The sequence below is a fragment of the Triplophysa dalaica genome, chromosome 3 (genome assembly GCF_015846415.1).
Source record: "Triplophysa dalaica isolate WHDGS20190420 chromosome 3, ASM1584641v1, whole genome shotgun sequence".
NCBI classification, from domain to species: domain Eukaryota; kingdom Metazoa; phylum Chordata; class Actinopteri; order Cypriniformes; family Nemacheilidae; genus Triplophysa; species Triplophysa dalaica.
Window position 1 is genome coordinate 2,158,689 of NC_079544.1, and position 23,977 is coordinate 2,182,665.

Genomic DNA, 23,977 nt, shown 5'->3' on the forward strand with positions numbered 1-23,977 from the left:
GTGAAAGTGAAACTATTACAGCAGGAGCCATTTTACAGTAAAGGCTCGTTCACGAAAATAAAAAATATACAAGATAAAAACACAGTAAGTATAAATAGTCTAATGTTTATTCAGTAGATTCAATATTGTCTTGCTCTGAACATCACATTAAGTTTATTGGTTGAAGAACTGTGTTGGAAATATTGTGTTATTTTGGGAATCAGGAAGTGTGTTTATAAACTCAAAACATTAAAAGTGACGTTTTGACATGTAGTTTCACTGTTTAAAGATCAAATGTGCTGCTCAGTGTTGTGGACGGACTGATCTGAGAGAAGTGTGTATTTCTCAGATGACACATAACACATCAGTATTGTGTTTACAGGTTTAAGATTAAATCTTTATGTTCTGACACTGTGTGTTCATCATGAATCACTCCAAAAAGAACAAAAGGTGAGATAATTGAAAGATTTAATAAACTAAAATGTGCTATTGTCTATAGTTAGATGTGTTTTGATTTGATGAAAGAGTTTGTATTTAATAACTTCCTTTAGTTTAAATAGTTTCAAGTAATTTAATTTATTATTTGTGTTTTTATTATAATTCAAATGTATAGACATTTTGTAAATGTAAGTTTTATACATATTTACTACTGACATTTTTATGAATTATATTAAAATATGTTTTATCATTTATATAAAGTTTTATTATTGAGTGAAATATTAAATTAAAACAAGTGCTTTATTGAAAAATTATAACACTGAGCATGAAGTAAACTCTGTTTAATGTTGTTTTAGTTTGACTCGTGGAGAATCTCCTAAACCCAGTTGTGTGTCTGTGAAGAGTGATGGATCAATTCGTGAACCACTTAAATTCAGTTCAGGAGACTGTGATGATACAGATGTGAGGTGAGAACAGTCTGATGGTTTAGACGAGTAAATCACTTCATCATCTTTATTCTCTGATCTGAGTCTGTGCTGTTGATGTTACTGCAGATATTCACTGAACACTTTACTGACAGATACACACATTAATCCATGTGTTCACTGTATGTAAACAGATATTTCATTTATTGTTCAATTACAGTAACACAACAAATGTCTCCTTCAAAGGAAAGCACATGGATTCTGTTTTCCAGGTGGGTGTCTGTGTATATCTATGTATGTATATGTATATGTGTCTGTGTGTGTGTGTGTGTGTGTGCAAAGTTGATAAATGGATGCGAAGCAACTACTGTATAACAACCCTTTGTATGCTTATTATACAGTATGTATTATATTTAGGGAATTCTTTTACAGTATTTTATTAAAAAAATATTATTTGTTACTGTTTTACTTTGATTAACAACAATTTATTGTACATTTATTTCTTTTACACTCAATATCATGTTCATTCACACAGTTAATTCAGAAATGTAGATGCTCTTTTTCTAATGATTTAAATATAAATTTTACCCCAATACATTTTTATGAGCCCAAAAACAAAGCTGTTTGTTTAAGAGGTGTTTCATGAGATTCTTTTACTGGCAGTCGTACTGCAGCTTTACACAGATTACTGTTTTCATTACTGATGATTATAAAACATGTTTAGATGTCTAGTTTCAAACGGATTCATTGTAGTAAGAAGTCACGATCATATTGATTTTAAATAGATCTCAGTGTGTTATCAATGCTGATGTGTATTTGATGATTTGTGAATCATTTGAAGGCAATATATGAATTACAGATAAAATGATTTTGTTTCTGTAGTTTTGATGTGTGGTAATAGTGTTTAGATGTGTTATAGGTTTCATCAACTGGGTTTCAAGCTATTAAGAAAAAAACCTGTGTTTGAACAATGATTTCAGGTGCTTGAGCACAAACTCATCACTATGACGAAGAAAAAGCTGAAGATCTTCAAGAGTCTACTGAGTCAAGATTACCCATCATGCTCTGAGAGAGAAGAGGAGGATGATGAAGATCAGATCAGAGTCAGAGAGATGTTTCTGAAGATCACACTGAACGTCCTGAAGAAGATGAAGCAGACAGATCTCGCTAACAAACTACAGACCCGTAAGAGCTCTCAGTCATGTGACTATTACATCACTTTACCTTCAGACGAACAGACACAGTGTCTGTATGTACTGATGATTATTAGTGAAAATACATTTACAGTTAATAAATCAACAGAATAGAACCATGAAGCGTTTTGTGTTCATCTAATGTCATGATCATCAAATCTTAAAACACTCTTGAGTCAAATATAATAACAGATTAGACAAAATATTAATTTGGTTTAATAAGCATAGCAAGCTGTACAATATAAAAATGATATTAAAAAAGAAAAATAAATATGTTTGTTTTTACATTGTACATACTGTAGAATTAAGGATCTTCCGAATTGTATACATTTATTTTATTTACATTCCCTTTGTTTATCAGAATTTGCCCCTGAATACATGAAGGAACACAAATCCAGACTAAAAGAGCAATTCCAGAGAATGAATGAAGGAATCTCAGCTCAAGGAAGCTCAACACTTGTGAATGAGATCTACACAGAGCTGTACATCACAGAGGGAGGGAGTGAAGACATCAATAATGAACATGAGGTGAGACAGATTGAGACATCATCCAGAAGATCAGAGACACAAGAAACACAAATCAAATGTAATGACATCTTTAAAGTCTCACCTGAACAAAACAAACCCATCAGAAGTGTGCTGACTAAAGGAGTCGCTGGAATTGGAAAAACAGTCTCTGTGCAGAAGTTCATTCTGGACTGGACTGAAGAAAAAACAAATCAAGATCTTCACTTCATATTTCCACTTCCTTTCAGAGAACTGAATCTGATCAAACAGAAAAATATCAGTCTGATGGATCTTCTTCATCAGTTCTTCACAGATACAAAAGATCTGAGATCAACAGACTTTGATGATTATAAAGTTGTGTTTATCTTTGATGGTCTGGATGAGTGTCGTTTTCCTCTTGATTTCTCAAAGAATCCGAGTTTGTTTGATGTCAGAGAATCAGCGTCAGTGGATGTGCTGCTGACAAACCTCATCAAGGGGAATCTGCTTCCTTCTGCTCTGATCTGGATCACCTCTCGACCAGCAGCAGCCAATCAGATTCCTCCTGAGTGTGTTGATCTGATCACAGATGTACGAGGATTCAATGACCCTCAGAAGGACGAGTATTTCAGGAAGAGAATCAATGATGAGAGTCTGACCAACAGAATCATCACACACATGAAATCATCCAGAAGTCTGTACATCATGTGTCACATCCCAGTCTTCTGCTGGATTTCAGCCACTGTTCTCCAGAGAATGTTGAGTGAAGCAGAGAGTCAAGCACAGATCCCCAAGACTCTCACTCAAATGTTCACACACTTCCTGATGTTTCAGATCAAACTGAAGAGTCAGAAGTATGATGGGAAATGTGAGGTAGATCTTCAGCAGGCTAGAAAGAGTCTTGAGTCACTGGGAAAACTGGCTTTTCAACAGCTGGAGAAAGGGAACCTGATCTTCTATGAGGAGGATCTGAGAGAGTGTGACATTGATGTCAGAGAAGCGTCAGTGTACTCAGGAGTTTGTACTCAGATCTTCAGAGAGGAGTTTGGACTGAACCTGGGGAAGGTGTTCAGCTTTGTGCATCTGAGCGTTCAGGAGTTTCTCGCTGCTTTATTCAAGTTTCTGTCATTTCTTACGCAAACATCAGGACTCTTCAGCAGGTTGAGATCAAATATGAGTGATTTACTGAAGAGTGAAGTGGACAAGGCCTTAAAGAGTGAGAACGGACACCTGGATCTTTATCTCAGATTTCTTCTGGGTCTTTCACTGGAGTCCAGTCAGACAATCTTACGAGATCTGATGACACAGACAGGAAGAAGCTCTGACAGTAAACAGGAAATAGTCGAGTACATTAAGAAGAAGATCAGAGAGAATCTCTCTCCAGAGAAATCCATCAATCTGTTTCACTGTCTGAATGAACTCAATGATCATTCTCTAGTGCAGGAAGTACAAACATATGTGAACAGAGGAGATGAGTCTAGTCTTACTGGAGTCCGTCTCTCTCCTGCTCAGTGGTCGGCTCTGGTGTTTGTGTTACTGAACTCAGAAGAGAAGCTGGATGAGTTTAATCTGAGGAAATATGATCCATCAGATGAATGTCTTCTGAGACTTCTGCCAGTGATCAAAGCATCCAGAACAGCTGAGTGAGTCATTTAACTGCAGATTCATCTGAACATTTAACAGTCATATTACTGTAGTTAATATACAGAGACAAAATAAAAAAATTACGGAATTATTCACTGCATCTATAGAGTGAGAGCTGCTCTCACGTTTGTTGGCTTTTTCTGATTTTCATTCATTCATTTGTCTTTTATTCATATATAATTGTCTGTCAGTGTTCAGTTCTTGCAGTAATTCTCTATCAGGTGCAGATGTTGCTTCAGATCTTGTGCAGCTGATTCTCATTGTTCAAACATTATCTCTTGATGAGTTTATATCTTGACTCTTATCTTGTTATTTCTCTCTCAGTTTTAGAGACTGTAATCTGACAGAGAAAAGTTGTTCAACACTGGCGTCAGTTCTCAGATCAAACTCCTCAAGTCTGACAGAACTGAACCTGAGTGACAATAAACTGAAGGATTCAGGAGTGAAGCTGCTCTCTGATGGACTGAAGAATACAAACTGTAAACTGAAGACACTAAAGTAAGAAATCCCTTAAACCAATAAAGTTAAATGTGTATTTTTGTATTGTGTAAATGAAGGTCTTCAGTTTATCAGAATTGTCTTTATATGCATGCATCACAAATGCCTTTATGGTTTTTTATTAAACTCTAATCTACATGCTAAACATAATGACGATGAGAGAGAGAGAGAGAGGGAGGGCATGGCCGCGAGGCAGGTAAAACATGTCCGAAAACCAATAAAATCATCTTTAACAAAGAGGCACGCTCTTAACGCAGCCCTTCCATATATAGAATCACATCCTTGCTTTCTCAGTGCTGGACCTATTTCCGTATGCGCGTGGATGGAAATCTTGAATGGTTTTAGAATGCAGTCCTGTTGAAACGCTGAGTTGAGGTTCTGAGTCCAAAGTTCCATGGCCTAATCGGAATCCCTAGAGGGCAGCCGTAAACCGGGGTGTCCGTTGGATCGCTGATTGTGTTTTTAAATGCATACCTGCCCTGTCACCAGATGGCCTGCTGGCCAATGCCATCAAAGTGATAAGAGGGCCAGAGAAAGTTCCTTTGTTACTCATGGCCCCTCATTTGCATAGCTTTGACAGTATGGTCAGTTTGCATTTAATACCTAAACTTAGATATGGACATAGTTTTTATAACATAGCTCATCATATAGGGAATTCAGAGAGGTGTAGTTACATATGAAACATGCAAGGCACGAGCCAGGTTTGCTATGGTCTTTAGATGATGGTATCTAAAACCAGGACCAAAGGGAGTGAGGGGGTTTAAGGCTTTCCTCTCAATGATCCAGTCACTACACTTGTATCTTGTAAAAAGGAACATCATTTGATACACTTGATAAATAATATTATATTCAATATTCAAAATATATAAACTAAAGTATAAATAACTCTATTAAATAATTGTACTCCTGATCATTGTCTTAGTGTTATTGGCATTATTTAATATATTTTTCTCTCTCTTCAGTCTGTCTGGGTGCAGTATTGGATCTGAAGGTTGTGTTGCTCTGACTTCAGCTCTGAGATCAAACCCCTCACATCTGACACAACTGGATCTGGGAAATAATAAACCAGGAAATTCAGGAGTGAAGCTGCTCTCTGATCTACTGAAGGATCCACACTGTCAACTACAGACACTACTGTGAGTTACTGATCATAAAATTATTTTGTTATAAAACTATTTTATTTCATAAGTGACTTTCAAGTATTTTAGCTGTTTCACTCTTGTTCTTGTGTAAAGTTGATGTAGTTATACTACTTGTATTATGTTTTCTCTTGGATTATCTCATATTAATCTCATGTGTAAATCCCTCTGGATAAAAACATTTCCCTAATTAATGAATGTAATTGTATAATGCAGAAAGTTGCTCTCCATTTACAGGAGGCAGAAAGAGAATAATTAGCGTAGCTGCTGTTCATTAATTATGCATTAAGTGAAAGCTTTGCGGAAAAGATGTGTCTTTAATCTAGTTTTAAATTGTGAGAGTGTGTCTGATCCTCTAATATTATCAGGACGACTATTCCAGAGTTTAGGTGCTACGTATGAGAAAGCTTTTGGTGGATTTAGTTATTCTAGGAGTTATCAAAAGTCCTAAGTTTTGTGATCTTAGAGAGTGTGATGGGTTGTAATGTGATAAAAGCTCGGTTAAGTAAGTAGGGGCTAAACCGTTCAGGGCTTTGTAGGTAATTAAAAGAATTTTAAAATCAATACGATACTTAATGGGTAGCCAGTGAAGCGATGATAAAACTGGGGTTATGTGATCGTATTTTCTTGACCTGGTCAGAACTCTGGCAGCTGCATTCTGAACTAACTGTAGTTTGTTTATCGATGATACAGGACAACCACTAAGTAGAGCATTACAATAGTCAAGTCGTGAGGTCACAAATGCATGAATAAGCTTTTCTGCGTCTGCAACACATAAACTATTTCGTAATTTGGCAACATTTCTAAAGTGGAAGAAGGCTGTTTTTGTGATATTTGAGATGTGATTTTTAAATGACAGGATAATCTAAAATATTCTGTTTATGTGTTTTTGGTGCTATAAGTAATATTTCTGTTTTGCTAGAGTTTTAAAAAAGAAAATTTCTTGTCATCCAATGTTTCATATCTTCGATGCACTCTGCCAATTTGGATAACTTGAAGGAATCATCTGGTCTTGATGAGATATATAGCTAAGTATCATCTGGGTAACAGTGGAAGCTAATTCCATGTTTTTTAATAATGTTTCCAAGGGGCAGCATGTCTATGAAGAAAAGCAAGGGTCCTAAAACCGATCCCCAAGGCAATCCATAATTTACTTGTGTTAGATTTGACGATTCCACGTTTAAATGGACGTATTGTTATCTGTCTGTTAAGTAAGATCTGAACCATTTTAGTGCCTGTCCCTGAATACCTGTAAAATTGTGTAAATGATCTAAAAGTATTTTATGGTCTACACAGTATCGAACACAGCACTAATGTCAAGCAGTACTAGGAGTGAGATCGTAGCTTTATCTGATGCTGTAAGAAGGTTGTTTGTAATTGTATTGAGCGCAGTTTCGGTGCAATGATACGGTCTTAAGCCAAACTGAATTTTTTTGTGTATGTCATTATTTGTTAGGAAAGAGAATAACTGAGTGGACACTAGTTTTTCTAGTATTTTAGACAAGTACGGGAGATTTAAAATAGTCTATAGCTTCCAAGTTCATTGGGATCTAAGTTTGGTTTTTTGATAAGAGCCTTAATGACAGTGTCATGACTCAGGAAGGAATGAGGTTCGGAGACTCAAATGCGGGAAATAAGGTCTTTATTGTATACAGTTGTGTTCAAAATTATTCAATTCTAGATGTTTCTTCAGATCTTGTGCAGCTGATTCTCATTGTTCAAACATTATCTCTTGATGAGTTTATATCTTGACTCTTATCTTGTTATTTCTCTCTCAGTCTGAGTCTCTGTGATCTGACAGAGAAAAGTTGTTCATCACTGGCGTCAGTTCTCAGATCAAACTCCTCAAGTCTGACAGAACTGAACCTGCATAACAATAAACTGAAGGATTCAGGAGTGAAGCTGCTCTCTGATGGACTGAAGAATACAAACTGTAAACTGAAGACATTACAGTAAGAAAATCATTAAAACAATAAAGTTAAATGTGTATGTTTGTATTGTGTAAATGGAGGTCTTCAGTTGATCAGAATCATCTTTATATGTAAGAGACTCAACAGTGTCTGTCAGTCAATGACTCTCTCATGATTTAGATTCATACAGGATTATCACCATACTGAGATCATTTTAATAACTAACTTAAATATATTAAACTATTCATGATATTATTTTAAAATGATATGATTTACAATCATTTAATTTATTACATCTTAAAAAAGGGACATAATTTGATACATTTGCTGAATATTAATTTAATAATATATGGAATAAATAAAATATATGAAATAAAGTATAATTAACTATATTAAATAATTGTTCTCCTGATTATTGTGTAAATGTAATTGCCATTATTTCATTTATTTTTCTTCTCTCTTCAGTCTGTCTGGTTGCAGTATTGGATCTGAAGGTTGTGTTGCTCTGACTTCAGCTCTGAGATCAAACCCCTCACATCTGACACAAGTGGATCTGAGTTATAATAATCCAGAAGATTCAGGAGTGAAGCTGCTCTCTGATCTACTGATGGATCCACACTGTCAACTACAGACACTACTGTGAGTTATTTATTCAATTATCATTTGGTTATAAACTATTTTGTTTAATACAAATGACTGTCAAGTATGTTTGCGTTTTTGTTCAAGTGTTATGTTCTTGTGTAAAGTTGATGTAGTAACACTATTTGTATTGTGTTTTCTCTTTGATTATCTCATTCTGCATGTATTAAGCTTGTGTGTAAATCCCTCTGGATAAAAACATTTCCCCAATTAAAACATGTTACTGTATTATGCAGAAAGGACACACACATCACGCTTTGCTTAAGTTGACAGTCACTCAAGCTAGAAAGTGAATGAAATCAACTTGTTTTAATTATAATTGTTGGACTGAAGTGTTTATTTCTCTCTCAGTCTGAGTGTCTGTAATCTGACAGAGAAAAGTTGTTCATCACTGGCGTCAGTTCTCAGATCAAACTCCTCAAGTCTGACAGAACTGAATTTGAGTCACAATAAACTGAAGGGTTCAGGAGTGAAGCTGCTCACTGATGGACTGAAGAATATAAACTGTAAACTGAAGATACTAAAGTAAGTTGCTGATCAAATTATAATTTTGCATATAATCGCACTATTTTTAATAATCACAAGGGCCTGTCAAGTATATTTGCTGTTTGTGTTTTGCTGTTTCACTCTTATTCTTGTGTAAATTTGATGTAGTATCCAGTGGCGCTTTTCATCAAAACCTAGGGTATGGCAAAATTTCCTCTGGCCAAACAACAACGATATTCCAAAGCAATGATACCACATCATATCTAAACAAATCAATTACAAGAATCCCAAAAAACTTAATGAATGCACGAACATGCACAGAGACTTACAGATAACAAACCAGGGCCGGCTCCAGGCATGGGTGAGCTGAGCCCACCTAAACGTCTGTCTTGCCCACCCAATGAGAATAAAAAATTACTCCAAAAATTGCAGTATTTTTCTATTGACTGGATGCAACAGCAGTCTTCACTCACATAGCGGTTATAGTTTGTAACAGGGGAGCATGCTACATGCAATGGGGAAAGCAAAATAAGGTGCAAAGGAATTTTAGGCGCACTGCACGCTTGCTTTAAGTTCATTATAAACAGCATGTAAAAGTAGTTGTGCAGTAAAGTCTGATTCATTTATTATAACAGGAGTTTTTGTGGTCTGGCTTTGTGCTTTTAACAAACAGCTATTATTTGGTTGCAATAGGCTAGATTTTAACCTGTTGAGCATCAGTAATGACTGAAAGCTCCATCTTCCGAAGCTCCCGCTTCAGAAATATATCTATCCCCTCCATCTCAAACAACCCAATTCATTCTGCATGTGGTAAAGAAACACTGTGCAAAATAGTTTAGTTTAGGCGCGCTGTGCGCTCACAGACCTCTTAACAACGGAAGATGTGATGTTATATTCATTGTGCAGTGCAATAATATTCAAATAAAACAGAAGCCAGTGATCGTCCAGTGATGGGGATTGTTCTTAGCCCACTTTACATGCTTCTATTTATGTCCAGTTTACATAACTACTTAATTCATGCGCAAAACCTCACTAAAATGAAACGCACATAATTACTATATAAAAGGCGATAATCAACAATAATTATTTTTGTTTTAATCTCTCAGTCTTCAGTAATGAATGCGTGTTTTGTATATTTTTAAAATCCTTAATCTTTTAAATCCTGCATTTATTGCAGTCATAGATTTCAGTGTTTGTTGAATTCCAACAAAAGCAAACCTTAAAATAGCCTGAGAGCATGATAGTAATTTTATTTTTAAAATCTGGGTTATTTCATGAAACATTATTTTTATACTATTTCTAAAATTTACAAACATTAGTTTTGTGTTTAAAACAAAATATCAACTTGTTTAGTTTTTTTTTGCAATGTTTCCGTTTTAAAAGAGCAGATCGTCTTTTGTGTTGTTTTGACCCGTTTTTTTCCTCCAGTTTATTTTCTCCAGTTCAAAAATAAAACATTTTTATATGGAATTTAGGAGAACGTTACGACGGTTGTTTTAGTCGCACGTTCAAATAAAAAAAATCCAAGATTTTGAGAATAAACTCGAATTTTTTCGAGAATAAACTCGTAGCAGTACGATAATAAAGTCGAAATGTTACGATAATAAAGTCGGAATGTTACGAGAATAAAGTCGAAATGTTACAAGAATAAAGTCGAAATGTTACAAGAATAAAGTCGAAATGTTTCTAGAATAAAGTCGAAATGTTTCTAGAATAAAGTCGAATTTTTTCGAGAATAAACTCGTAGCAGTACGATAATACAGTCGAAATGTTACGAGAATAAAGTCGAAATGTTACTAGAATAAAGTCGAAATGTTACTAGAATAAAGTCGAAATGTTACGAGAATAAAGTCGAAATGTTACGAGAATAAAGTCGAAATGTTTCTAGAATAAAGTCGAAATGTTTCTAGAATAAAGTCGAAATGTTACGAGAATAAAGTCGAAATGTTTCTAGAATAAAGTCGAAATGTTTCTAGAATAAAGTCGAAATGTTACGATAGTAAAGTCGAAATGTCACGATAATAAAGTATAAAGTCGAAATGTCACGATAATAAAGTCGAAATGTTACGATAATAAAGTCGAAATGTTACGATAATACAGTCGAAATGTTACGATAATAAAGTCGAAATGTTTCTAGAATAAAGTCGAAATGTTTCTAGAATAAAGTCGAAATGTTTCTAGAAATGTCACGATAATAAAGTCGAAATGTCACGATAATACAGTCGAAATGTTACGATAATAAAGTCGAAATGTTACGATAATACAGTCGAAATGTTACGATAATAAAGTCGAAATGTTTCTAGAATAAAGTCGAAATGTTTCTAGAAATGTTACGATAATAAAGTCGAAATGTTTCTAGAATAAAGTCGAAATGTTTCTAGAATAAAGTCGAAATGTTTCTAGAATAAAGTCGAAATGTTACGAGAATGAAGTCGAAATGTTTCTAGAATAAAGTCGAAATGTTACGAGAATAAAGTCGAAATGTTTCTAGAATAAATAAATACGATAATAAAGTCGAAATGTTACGATAATTAAGTCGAAATGTTACGATACTAAAGTCGAAATGTTACGATAATAAAGTCGAAATGTTACGATAATAAAGTCGAAATGTTACGAGAATAAAGTCGAAATGTTACTAGAATAAAGTTGTCGTTATACTTATTTTGTTTACGTGAAAGTTGTAGTTTCAGAATTTAAGTTATGTTTAAGCACGTCATCTGAACCAGTGAGTTAGTTCATAGTTCTAAATATCTCCGCGTCATCCAAAAAGCTGCGACTGCAGAACATTGGCACATGGAGTACATTTTTTTATTATTCACAGTTTACGTGACAAATATTATTAATCCTGCAATATTTATAAATCTGGCTTGGGCAGCTGAGATTGTTACGTGACTGTTAAAATAAAAAATAATTTTTGCCATTTTATTGCCATTTTCGACATTAAAGACCTCACTACTACCACTTACCTTACCATACACTTATTATTAAACACCTCTAAGGGATTTTTTAAATAGTTTCTTCCTTTTGTTGAAAATAAATGCCTTCATGATTTCATATGTGATGTGAAAATGTAGACAAGTGAAAGGTGGATTCAAACCTGCATCATGATAGTGTTAAAATGATTAGTCACATGTCTTACTCACCTCACCATTGAATCTGATAGTCAGTGAATGTTGTTTTTACACTTTAACACACACATGCTTCTGACGCCCATGAAAGAAATATACAGCAGTCTAAAATATGTTGATAATCTTTATTGAGCATCATTATACACACTTTGATCCACTGTTGTCTGAATGATATGCTTGTAACCAGAACGCTCCGCACCGCTCTAAGCGGGCCTCGAACCGGCTCGGTCCGGCATGGGAGTCAGGCGCTCTAGCGAGGAGGCCGGGTAGTGAGGTTTTCATACTGTACAACACTTCACTGGCTTGCCTCTGTTACATACACAAAAGCCCCCCCTGGTAGTTACACTAGTTGTATTATGTTTTCTCTTGGATTATCTCATTCTGCCTGTGTTTCTGGACACACAAACATCATGTTTTGCTGAAGTTCACTGTCACTCAGAAGTTGTCAAGCTTTCTTGAAAATAAGATCAATTTGTTTTTTAATGTTTGTGTCTTTTTCTTGGAACATTCTTCTACATCTGTGACACTGTGACATTTAAAGTCTCACATGAACGTTACTGCTTCATACAATATCCTGAAACATAGAAACAAGATTAAATGTGATCAAGATCAATTCATTAACGATTTGCCTGTTTTTCATCTCTTTGTGGCAAGTGGAGCGTTTTCAAATCAGAAAGATCAGTCATGCAGTCAGTCAAACGTCATAAATTTATATTACTAACATTTTAACTCACTGTTGTGTTGTTATTTCTCTCTCAGTCTGAGTCTCTGTAATCTGACAGAGAAAAGTTGTTCATCACTGGCGTCAGTTCTCAGATCAAACTCCTCAAGTCTGACAGAACTGAACCTGAATCACAATAAACTGAAGGATTCAGGAGTGAAGCTGCTCTCTGATGGACTGAAGAATACAAACTGTAAACTGAAGACACTAGAGTAAGAAAATCCTAAAACCAAAAAAGTTAAATGTGTATGTTTGTATTGTGTAAATGGATTTTCAGTTTATCAGAATCATCTTTACATGTAAAAGACTCAACAGTGTCTGTCAGTCAATGACTCTCTGATGATTTAGATTCATACAGTATGATAATGATACTGAGATCATTTTAATAACTAACTGGAATATATTAAACTATTCATGATACTATTGTAAAATGACAGTGATTTACAATCATTTAATTTGTTACTTGTATCGTGCAAAAGGAACATCATTGAAAAATTAATGATTAGTAATTGAATAATACATTAAATAATTTAAATATATGAAATAAAGTATAATTACGTATATTAAATAATTGTACTCATAATTATTGTCTAAATGTTATTGGCATTATTTCATTTATTTCCTTTTCTCCTCAGTCTGTCTGGTTGCAGTATTGGATCTGAAGGTTGTGTTGCTCTGACTTCAGCTCTGAGATCAAACCCCTCACATCTGACACAACTGGATCTGAGATATAATAATCCAGAAGATTCAGGAGTGAAGCTGATCTCTGATCTACTGAAGGATCCACACTGTCAACTGCAGACACTACTGTGAGTTATTTATTATTTCTTAAACCATTTTATTTATAAAAACTATTACCACACTTTAGGAGTTGCACAAACTAGTTGACATGACTGCTCTTGCACGACATTTAAAGCTTGACGTCGACTAGTCGCGGGTCATGTGGGCTAGTCAATTTATTGACGTTTTTCTAAAGTCACAGGCCGTCACAAACAAACTCGACACATTTTTCTGTTTTATCATCTATTAGTGCACATGACACTTTCAGTCGACTTGTTGTAAAAACAAGTGAAGTTTGTTCTGTACACGCTTCAGATCTGAAGTAACGTAAAGCTGCTGTAGAGATCCACCTGCTGCTCTTTCAGTGCACAGCCCCGTTACCACCGACCTCACACTTTAAAATAGTTTTATTATAGTTGTTGTTGCTCTTGTAAAATAGATTAACAACAGTATATTTGTATTTAGAGACAATATATTTGGAGGGAGTATGTTTGAGGGAGTCCCGCCATTCTTCCGCACACACGAGTGTCTTATTTTATTCATTAATGACGTCATCGACTAGTCGACCTCAAAAAATTAAGGTTTTTCAACTGCTACCATACTGTAAAAAAATTACAGATTGAAAAATCTATAATATTAAATGCAACAAACTGTAGGACAAACTTTTAGGTTTACTCAACTTTGGGACCAGAGGTTTGCATAACTTAGTTTTCTCAGTGAAGTCAGATGTATTTCTACACACACAAAATGTTAAATTAATCCAATTTTCAAATTAATCTGAGAAGCCTACATGTCTGAGTTAACTTAACTAAGAAAATAAAGTCCACCTGTAACGGGGACGGCGAATGCAATATTCTACGTATGTTACTCTACAGAGGTTAAATTCAGCCTAGGTTCGGCTCTGGGAGGATTTAAGAGTAAAAGGGTGGACCAAATCAATTTAAAGTATTTATCAGCCGGCAAGTTTATTTGCAATAATTCACATTAAATATTTAAACAATATTCTCACCTTTGACTCTTTGTTTGGTTTACACTCAACACCACGAACCAACAAAAAACTGGTTCATATCAAACCCGTAGTTGAATGTGAATACCAAAAATGAAATAAAATGGAATGAAATAAAACAAAATAAAACAGTCTCAATTTGTTCTGGATCCTTTGTAAAGTGCTCAAATGTCCATATGAATAAAACTCAAAAGTCAATGTGTTAAGCTCCAATGGTCATGTGTGTGTGTGACGTGCTTCAATGTCTTTGTGTGTAAAGGCCTTTTGTGTTGCTACCCGGGTATTATGTATGTGCTTAGCTCTCTTGTGTGCATCCGTGATGGACCACGATGATTCCTTGAGTGGCAGATCAGGGTCTGGCTCGCCGTTCAAATGGTAGATCACTCAATTTGAATCAGTCCTCAAAAAAAAACAATCTGCATAAAACAATGCAGTCACATTAAACATTTTTCAATATAAACAATTTTTACACCGACATTTTCTACTAACTGCACAAAATGTCCGTCATTACCAGTGTTAATTCAACACGTGACAATATAAGTGCAAATAAAGAGCTTAAACGCATAAAAGTATTCAATATGCAATATATCTTTCTCATTTGAATATTTCGTTAGTTGTACAACATTCCTTTTCCCATTGGCTGCATTTATAATACTTGTTGAAAATAAAACAATTTAACTAAACAGTTAAACTAGCGTTATACACGGATAGATTTGACTCCGTATCAATTGTATCTTGTAAACATACAAAAATACATTCTAAAACACAATATATAACTCTGATTGGCTTTAAGACACATATAAAAAAAAGGAATATCAATTTGAAAGTTATAGTAATGCATAAGCAAAACTCACCAGAGTTCGTGTAAAAGAAAAAACAGTAACCTAAAGCATTGACCGGTTGTTTTCCTCAGCAACAGGATAGATAAACTACCTCGATGATTAACATTACTTCTTATAAAAGAATATGCACATTGAACCGAAGAAACAAATGAAAATAAGATCGTCTTTTGCAGCTACACGCTAACCTCGTGCGTATCTATTCAGCAGGTTTCTTCATCTGATTTTTAATGTACGTTGACTTTCAACCTACCACAGCATTAACCGCCCTCTAGAGGTTAATTATAGTAGTGCACATAAAATACAGAATGCGAAATTCGAAAGGGTTTACACACCCAACCTTACTTTTTTCTGCAAAACACAGAAAACCGTTGTTCCCTATCAAAAGCTACACTCGATGCTGCGTTTCAAACGCTATGGGAGAACAGTCTTTGTTCGACCGGTTGTGAAGCACGTGTGTCAAACACGCCAAAAATTATTTTGGCTTTAAATAACCTCGGCAGGTGACTTGGCTAATTACACCCGCACCTGCCGGTTATAAATACGCGTGAATGCGGACGCGTCATCAGGTTCTTTTGTCTTCAAGGACCGCTTTGTGTGTGCGTGCGTGTGTGTGAGGGAGAAGTCTCCTTCTTTGTTGTGAACGAACGCAAACAAATAAATTAAAAAGATATTTCCTACATTCTTAGACTAGTGACCAAGCACTCTCTGAGTTTCTTAGCCTAGTCTAAGAATAAGGAAAAGTAAAACAAACCATGACTGACTCAGATCGGAGATGTGTTCCTCCCTGTGAGAGGATCCTCTCCGATTTCGATAAGCATGAGTTTTGCTTTGAATGCTTGGGGGCTGACCATGCCGCCCGGGGACTTGAGGGAGAGGGTGAACTCTGTGATGTTTTTGAATTCAGAGTTCTGCGTGCTCGGCTCGCATTTTTTAAGCGAGACCGAGCCACCTCTTCCTCATCCTGGGGCTCTCGGTTTGAGCTTGCTGAGGCACGAGAGACGGATCCGTCCGCTTCTCCCGTGCATTCGCCGAACCACGACGTCCTCGCGTCCGCTTCTGGAGCGTGCCTCAGCACTTCTTCCGAGCCGGCGGAGGACGAGGCTTCCCTTGTTTCTGCGGGGTTAGATAGCACCGCCTCCGAGCGTTCCTCTCGCGATACTAAGGCGATTGAGGATCTAATCAGGGCGGTAACCAAGGCAGTCGACAGGCTCCACCTCGACTGGCCGCAGGAACAAGAGGCCCCCAAGGGTTCAAAGCTTGACGACAGATATCTGTCGGGTGGCCGGAGGGAGGAGCCCCAGAATAGGGCTCTCCCTTTCTTTGAGGATCTCCATGGCGAGCTATCTCGCTCATGGCAGAAACCTCACTCCTCCCGTGTTTTCGTGCCATCGACGTCGATTTATTCGACCATCGTTGGTGCGAAGACACGGGGATACACTGCGATGCCCAGGGTGGAAGAGACGCTGGCTAGCTATCTCTCCCCTGGGACATCGTCATCCCTGAAAAAGCCTTCTCTTCCCACCAAGCCTTGCAGAGTTACATCTGCGCTGGTGGGAAAGGCTTTTCAGGCAGCGGGTCAGGCTGGTGCTGCCCTGCACACCATGGCGGTTTTGCAGGCGTACCAGGCTGACCTACTGGATGATGTCAGCACCGGCGGGGTTATTGACGAAGCAGCATTTTCAGACTTACGCTGCGCCACAGATTTGTCTCTCCCTGCAACCAAGCAGACGGCCCGTGCCATCGGCCGGTCCATGGCTGCTTTGGTTACTGCGGAGAGGCACCTGTGGTTGAACCTCACGGGCATCAAGGACAGGGACAGAGCCTTCCTCCTTGATGCTCCGATCTCGCCTTCTGGACTGTTTGGGGATTCGGTTAATACCGTTGTCACCAGGTTCCGGGAGGCGAGACGACACGAGGAGGCATTCGTCAAATACCTACCCCGCCGTGCACAAGTGTCTGGAGTGTCGGCCACCCACTCTGGATCATTTCCCCAGTCAGCCAGGCACACAGTCTCGGGTGGGTCCGGTCTACCTGAGACGTGAGGTCCTCAGGGAGAGTGTGGCGAGTCGCGCCCCCCCTCGCAGAGGCAGGGGAATGGCCCACCGTGCCCCTCAGGCCGCATCGGGAGGTCCGGACCTGAGGCGCTATATTTCTTCGAAAAAGAAGAAACCCTGAGACATGTGTGGCCGGGACTGTGGGGGTGTGCCCCCCCGGGGAGGGGTGCCCAGAATTCCAAGAGAAACTAGAGGCTCCTCTTCGGTACCCTCACAGGGCCGCTTTGCAATCCCCGCAGCTACCGACCTTTCGGGGATTAGCGGGCTCAAAAATGCTAAATATTCGGTCGTCTCCTGCCATACTGCAGGGCACCGAATGTCTGGCATGCCCCCAACAGGACGAAGTGTTGACATTGATACCCCTTTCAGAGAATCTGGCAGCGTGGAAACTACTGCCAGATATCTCTCCATGGGTAGAAAGGACTGTATGCAAAGGCTACAGAATTCAATTTGCATATCGCCCTCCGTGTTTCAACGGCGTGGTCTCCACTTCCGTGCAACCGGAGCGATTGCATCTGTTGACACAAGAATTACAAGCTCTGCTGGAAAAAGGGGCCATAAAACATGTTCCCCTATCAGACAGAGAGTCAGGCTATTACAGCCGGTATTTTCTAGTCCCCAAGAAGGATGGGGGGTTGCGTCCAATTCTAGATCTTCGCGGATTGAACCGCTACTTGAAGACACTCAAGTTCAAAATGTTGACAATCAAGATGATTGTGTCTCAAATTCAGTGTCACGACTGGTTTGTGACGATCGATCTCAAAAACGCATACTTTCACATAGAGATCTTGCCACAACACAGAAGATTCCTGAGGTTCGCTTTCGGGGGCGAAGCTTACCAGTACCGGGTTCTTCCATTCGGCCTAGCCTTGTCACCCCGCACATACACAAAATGCATGGATGCAGCACTGGCTCCTTTGCGACTCCGGGGCATCCGCATTTTGAATTACATAGACGACTGGCTGATTTTAGCTCAGTCTCGAGAGCTAGCGCTTCGACATCGGGATGTCGTCCTAGCTCATCTAAAAGCTCTAGGGTTGAGACTCAACGTCAAAAAGAGCGTTCTTTCCCCTACGCAAAGTACAACGTATCTCGGGGTCATATGGGACTCGATCGAAATGCAGGCACAACTGTCTCCCGCACGTGTCGAGTCCGTACAAAACACCATGAGGAGCATCAGGTTAGGCCAGAAAGTGACAAATCATTACTTTCAGAGAGTTCTAGGTCTCATGGCGGCGGCTTCCACAGTGATACCTCTGGGCCTCCTGCATATGAGACCGTTTCAGTTGTGGCTCAGAGCCAGGGGGTTTCATCCAAGGGCCAACCCCCAGAGGCATATAAGGGTGACGCGGCAGGGGCTTTGCACCCTTTCTATGTGGTTCAGACCTCGGTTTCTGACTTTAGGTCCCACTCTCGGTCCGTGTTGTCGTCGCAAGATGCTAACGACAGACGCATCCCTCACGGGTTGGGGTGCGGTCTTAAATGGCCGTCCAGCCCAAGGGATCTGGAGAGGTCATCTTCTCGATTGGCACATCAATTGCCTCGAAATGATGGCTGTATTTCGGGCCCTGAAATACTTCCTCCGGCAGTTGCGAGGCTACCATGTCCTAGTGCGGGTGGACAACACTTCAGTAGTCTCGTACATAAATCACCAGGGCGGACTGCGGTCGCGCCACCTGAACAAATTGGCCCAGCAGATTCTGCCCTGGGCAGAGGGCAAATTTCTGTCCCTCCGAGCAATTTACATCCCGGGGCATATGAATGTGGGAGCAGACTTGCTGTCCAGACAAGCTCTGACAAACGGGGAATGGAAACTCCACCCCGAAGTAGTCAAACAAATCTGGGAAAGATTTTACGAAGCAGAGGTGGACCTCTTTGCTACACAGGAGACAGCACAATGTCCCCTCTTCTTCTCTCTGACTCATCCAGCTCCCCTGGGTCTGGACGCGATGGCCCATACGTGGCCCAGACTGCGTCTTTACGCATTTCCTCCGACAGCTCTGCTCCCCGGAGTCCTGGCGAAGGTCCGTCAACAGGGGTCTCGCCTCTTATTGATAGCTCCCCGTTGGCCAACCAGAATCTGGGTCTCGGACCTAGTATCCCTCCTAGATGGCTCTCCTTGGACGATCCCAGTTAGGAGAGATCTTTTATCTCAGGCACAGGGGACAGTGTTTCATCCTCGTCCCAAGCTCTGGAACCTCCATGTCTGGCTCCTGAAGGGCACCAGCTGAGAGGCACTGGGCTCCCGCCTGATGTAGTGGAGACTATTCTAAGTGCTAGGGCTCCCTCCACTAGAAGGTGCTACTCCCTTAGATGGAGCGTTTTTGAGAGATGGTGCCTTGCGCACCATGCAGACCCAATTCACTGTCAGATAGTTTCAGTTTTGGAATTTCTGCAAGAGAAACTGTCCTCGGGGATAAGCCCTGGTACTCTCAGGGTTTACGTGGCCGCCATTTCGGCCTGCCACGCCCTAATTGAAGGGGTTACTGTGGGAAAGCACCCTTTAGTTGTCCGCTTTATTCGAGGAGCGAGGCGACTGATGCCTCCTTCTAGAAGGACAGTCCCTCCATGGGACTTAGCGACAGTGCTCGAGGGTCTACTTAGCGCCCCCTTCGAACCCTTGGAATCAGCGCCTGTCAGGCTTCTGACCTTTAAAATGGTTTTTCTAATGGCAATCACCTCTCTTAAGAGAATCGGAGATTTGCAGGCGCTCTCGACCTCGCCGTCCTGTTTAAATTTTGCCCCTGGGATGGTCAAAGCTATTCTGCATCCTCACCCGAGTTATCTTCCTAAGGTTCCGTTCTCCAACGTGCATCCGGTTATTCTTGAGGCCTTTTGCCCTCCGCCGTTCACGACGTCGGAGCAGGAAAGATTACACCTACTGTGTCCAGTACGTGCTCTTCAGACTTACGTCCACCGCACAAGCCAGTGGCGTAAATCAGAGCAACTTTTTATATGATATGGGGGCCGCAACAAAGGGGCGGCTGCTACCAAGCAAACAATGTCACATTGGGTGAGGGATGCTATTGCTCTGGCCTATGAGGCGCGCGGTCAAGCTTCACCTCTAGGAGTCAGAGCTCATTCCACAAGGGGGCTTTCTTCTTCTATTGCCTTAGCAAGAGGAGTCCCCTTGCAGCAAGTGTGTGATGCGGCGGGCTGGTCCTCTCCGCACACATTTGTTAGATTTTATAGTCTGGATGTCCATGCCACTCCCGGCTCACGTGTCCTGGAGTCTACATCCCAGAGTCGTGCCTGAGTCCTCCTCTCGGATTGTGCACACACGTCACACAACCTTGGGGGGTCCAGACACTTCCAGTGCGGCGGCGTTGGTATTCTCGTTCCCATAGCGTTTGAAACGCAGCATCGAGTGTAGCTTTTGATAGGGAACTTCTCGGGTTACTTGGCTGTAACCCTGTTCCCTGAAAAAGCGGGAACGAGATGCTGCGCCTCAATGCCGCACTGTAGGCGTGCCCGGACGTCCTTTCAGACAAAGTTGGAACCTGATGACGCGTCCGCATTCACGCGTATTTATAACCAGCAGGTGCGGGTGTAATTAGCCACGTCACCTGCCGAGGTTATTTAAAGCCAAAATAATTTTTGCCGTGTTTGACACACGTTCTTCACAACCGGTCGAACAAAGACTGTTCTCCCATAGCGTTTGAAACGCAGCATCTCTTTCCCGCTTTTTCAGGGAACAGGGTTACAGCCAAGTAACCCGAGAAGATAGTCATATACTTCTATTTTATGTGTACAAAACCAATGAAAAGACCAAAAGACAATATGGACAAACGTTTTTTCAAAATATCTTCTTTTGTGAGAAGAAAGTCATACAGGTTTGGAATGACACAAGGTGTAAATGATTAAATAACTTTCATTTTTGGGTGTCCATTAGTGACTCCCATTTGACTCCCATAGAAGTCTTTTCATTTTGGGGTGAACTGTTCCATTAAGAATCCAGTCAACAAAATAATCTTTATTAGGAACATTTTAGGACTAGTTTTATTCAGTATATACAAAAAATAAATATTACAAATCTTTGTTCAAGTTACTTTATTACCTTTGTTGCAAAACATTTTTAAGGTGATTTTTTTTAAAGCGAACAAGTGACTGAAATGATTTGTATTCACACTTGTGTTAATGTTGATGTGGTAGCACTTCTTTTATTGTGTTCTATCTTGGATTATTTAAATTTGATTTGTAAGAATAAAGTCATTCTGACATGATGTTGATAATGACTGAGATGAGTGTATATTAATATCATATCTGATGTTTCTCCTCAATGTTTTGCAGTATTGAGCCTCAAGGGAAACAATCACATGCAGAGTGAAAGAATTCACTTCATTCAGTAAAGATCATCTGTGCCTTTTTCTCTTTGAAGACTGTGACATCAACGGTGACAACTGTGAAGCGCTAAAACGTGTATTATTTATTATTATTTCAAGTTGGTTAGAGTAACCTAAGCTCAAAACCTAGTCAGTTTAGTCAGCGAAATTACACCTAACCAATAAGTGTAGGAACGAAAAGAAAAACAATACATGTGATTTATTCCATACAGATATGGTTTATAAAGAAAATGAACCAAGATGTTATAAATTGCAATAAATTGTATGTCACCTTTAATCCCTTAGTTGTGGTATGCAGGTGAGCAGCAAATAGAAATAGGGGATGCACATATAAGTTATTTCTAAATAGTTCAAATATAATATTTAAGGAACCGCTGATATGTGTCCCAATAAAATATGAATTACAATTATTATTTAAAGGGGGTAAAATGTCTCTAAAATTGGTGTCTGATACAACAAGGACATGTCATATTGTAAAAGGCATTTCTACCGTTTTAGTACAATTATGATTTAGTATAAGAGTGCACTTATTTCTCTTCATTATGGATTTTTCCAGCAATTCTTACCATAGTCATTCAATAAAAACATATTCCACAAAACAAACTTTACATTTGAATGGTTTTCTCTGTGTTTATTTAAAAATACATGTTTGATCACTCTTAACAGATAAACAGACTTTCTCCAGAATGTGAGCACATGTTGAAGGTTTGGGAACAATGATGGCTTTGAATGAACGGTCCATGGGTGTGACGTCTGAGTCAAATTGGGCGATCTTCTTAGACCGAAGCTGTGTTTAGGCTCTCTCTATAGTGAATTCTCTTGTGGACAGTAAGCACACTATTCTGTCTGAAACTCTTTCCACACTGAAGACACGGGTATGGACGCTCTCCAGAGTCAATGTTCATGTGGCTTTAAAGCATTCTACTCTGTCTAAAACTCTTTCCACACTGAAGACATGAGAACGGGCGCTCTTCAATGTGAATTCTTATGTGCTTTGCAAGTCGGTCTTTGTATGCAAACTGTTTTGCACACTGAGGGCAGGTGAAAATCTTTACTCTTATGTGCAGATCAAAGTCTCTTTTCGAAGCAAAGCCCTCTTCACAATGAGGGCAAGTGAAAGATTTTCTTGTTTTCGTGCTTTGCCTTGTTTTTGAAGAAGTATTTTTTATCTCCGAAGAATCAGAAGACATTTCTTCCAGTTTGAAATTATGAGGTTTCTGATACTGATGCATCTCATGTCCATTCAGTTCATCACTTTCATTGTTCAGTTCCATCGGATCTAAAGTAAAATGAGAAAAACATACGTGTTTGAGATGTTTCATGTTCTATAAAGGTCTTCTTCTGTCATTGTCTGACCATTAAATTATGAATACAATTGTAGATAAATGCTATACAGTCCTAGGGTTTGGAATCTTTTGAATTTTATTGATCTATTTTCTGTTATCACTCTACTGCACGTGAACCAGAGGCTTGTTTTTCCGGCAAATTACTGTGACGAAAGCCAAAAATGCCAAAAACAAAAAATGCCGTGTTCATCACCTGAACCTGTTCATTCATCACCACGCTGTTGTTGGAGTAGGCACAGGACAGAGTGGCGCTACATGGGTATTAGCAGTTTTATCATGCTAGAGGTACACTCTAAAAAATGCTGGGTTATTTCTGTAAACACATTTTTGGGTTAATTGTGCTGGGTCATAATTTTGGGTTGTTTGAGGTACTGTAAACACACAGTTGGGTTGCTCATGCAGGGTCAAATGGATTGTAGGGGTACTTTCACCACTGAACAGCTGGGTTGGGTTATTTTGACCCAACCGGTTTGTTCATTTTTCCACTTCATCGAACCTTCTGGATCCTTCACACGTCTTCTTGTCAAACGGCAACGCACATCACAGCAAGCTGATTTTATAAGGTAAATTAATATATATATATATATATAACTTGTGGTAAGTGCACAGTGATTTTACTGTTTAATGCAGTATTTGATCTGTCGCTGTGAGGAGGAAGTGTTTTATTCTGTGATTGATTAACGTTAAGTAATTTAGCAGCTTAGCATGCTATTTTTTTTTTTTAAAAGTCCTTAACAATCGCTTTATCGTTATGTTATATATGTGTGTACGTGTGCATATTTTTACTTTAAAAGGTTTTTATCCTTCACGTTATATCCTCATGGAAATGTATGAACTAGCCTTAGGTCAGAAATACATGGTATAGTTCGGTTACTGTTTGACTACTGTATGGCGTTGTAATGTTTAGTCGGAATTAGATA

At 39.0% G+C, this 23,977-nt stretch overlaps 1 protein-coding gene across 1 annotated transcript; it reads left to right on the top strand.

Moving 5' to 3' along the window:
- On the top strand, positions 1 to 22,984 carry LOC130417976 (NACHT, LRR and PYD domains-containing protein 3-like). The gene is made up of 14 exons (XM_056743868.1): positions 1 to 84; positions 362 to 429; positions 774 to 884; positions 1,063 to 1,114; positions 1,823 to 2,027; positions 2,397 to 4,164; positions 4,490 to 4,663; positions 5,626 to 5,799; positions 7,581 to 7,754; positions 8,178 to 8,351; positions 8,703 to 8,876; positions 12,725 to 12,898; positions 13,322 to 13,495; positions 21,659 to 22,984. The coding sequence occupies exons 2-14, from the start codon at positions 404 to 406 to the stop codon at positions 21,693 to 21,695; spliced, it is 3,417 nt and encodes a 1,138-aa protein (XP_056599846.1). The 5' UTR covers positions 1 to 84; positions 362 to 403; the 3' UTR covers positions 21,696 to 22,984.
- The last annotated feature ends 993 nt before the right edge of the window (positions 22,985 to 23,977 follow it).

What these genes read in the sequence shown, in the direction of transcription:
- LOC130417976 (XM_056743868.1), top strand. Translation starts at nt 404, where the DNA reads ATGAATCACTCCAAAAAGAACAAAAG. An exon ending in CGCTAACAAACTACAGACCC is followed by an intron (nt 2,028 to 2,396) that starts GTAAGAGCTCTC and finishes TTTGTTTATCAG; the next exon opens with AATTTGCCCCTGAATACATG. An exon ending in TGTCAACTACAGACACTACT is followed by an intron (nt 8,352 to 8,702) that starts GTGAGTTATTTA and finishes TTTCTCTCTCAG; the next exon opens with TCTGAGTGTCTGTAATCTGA.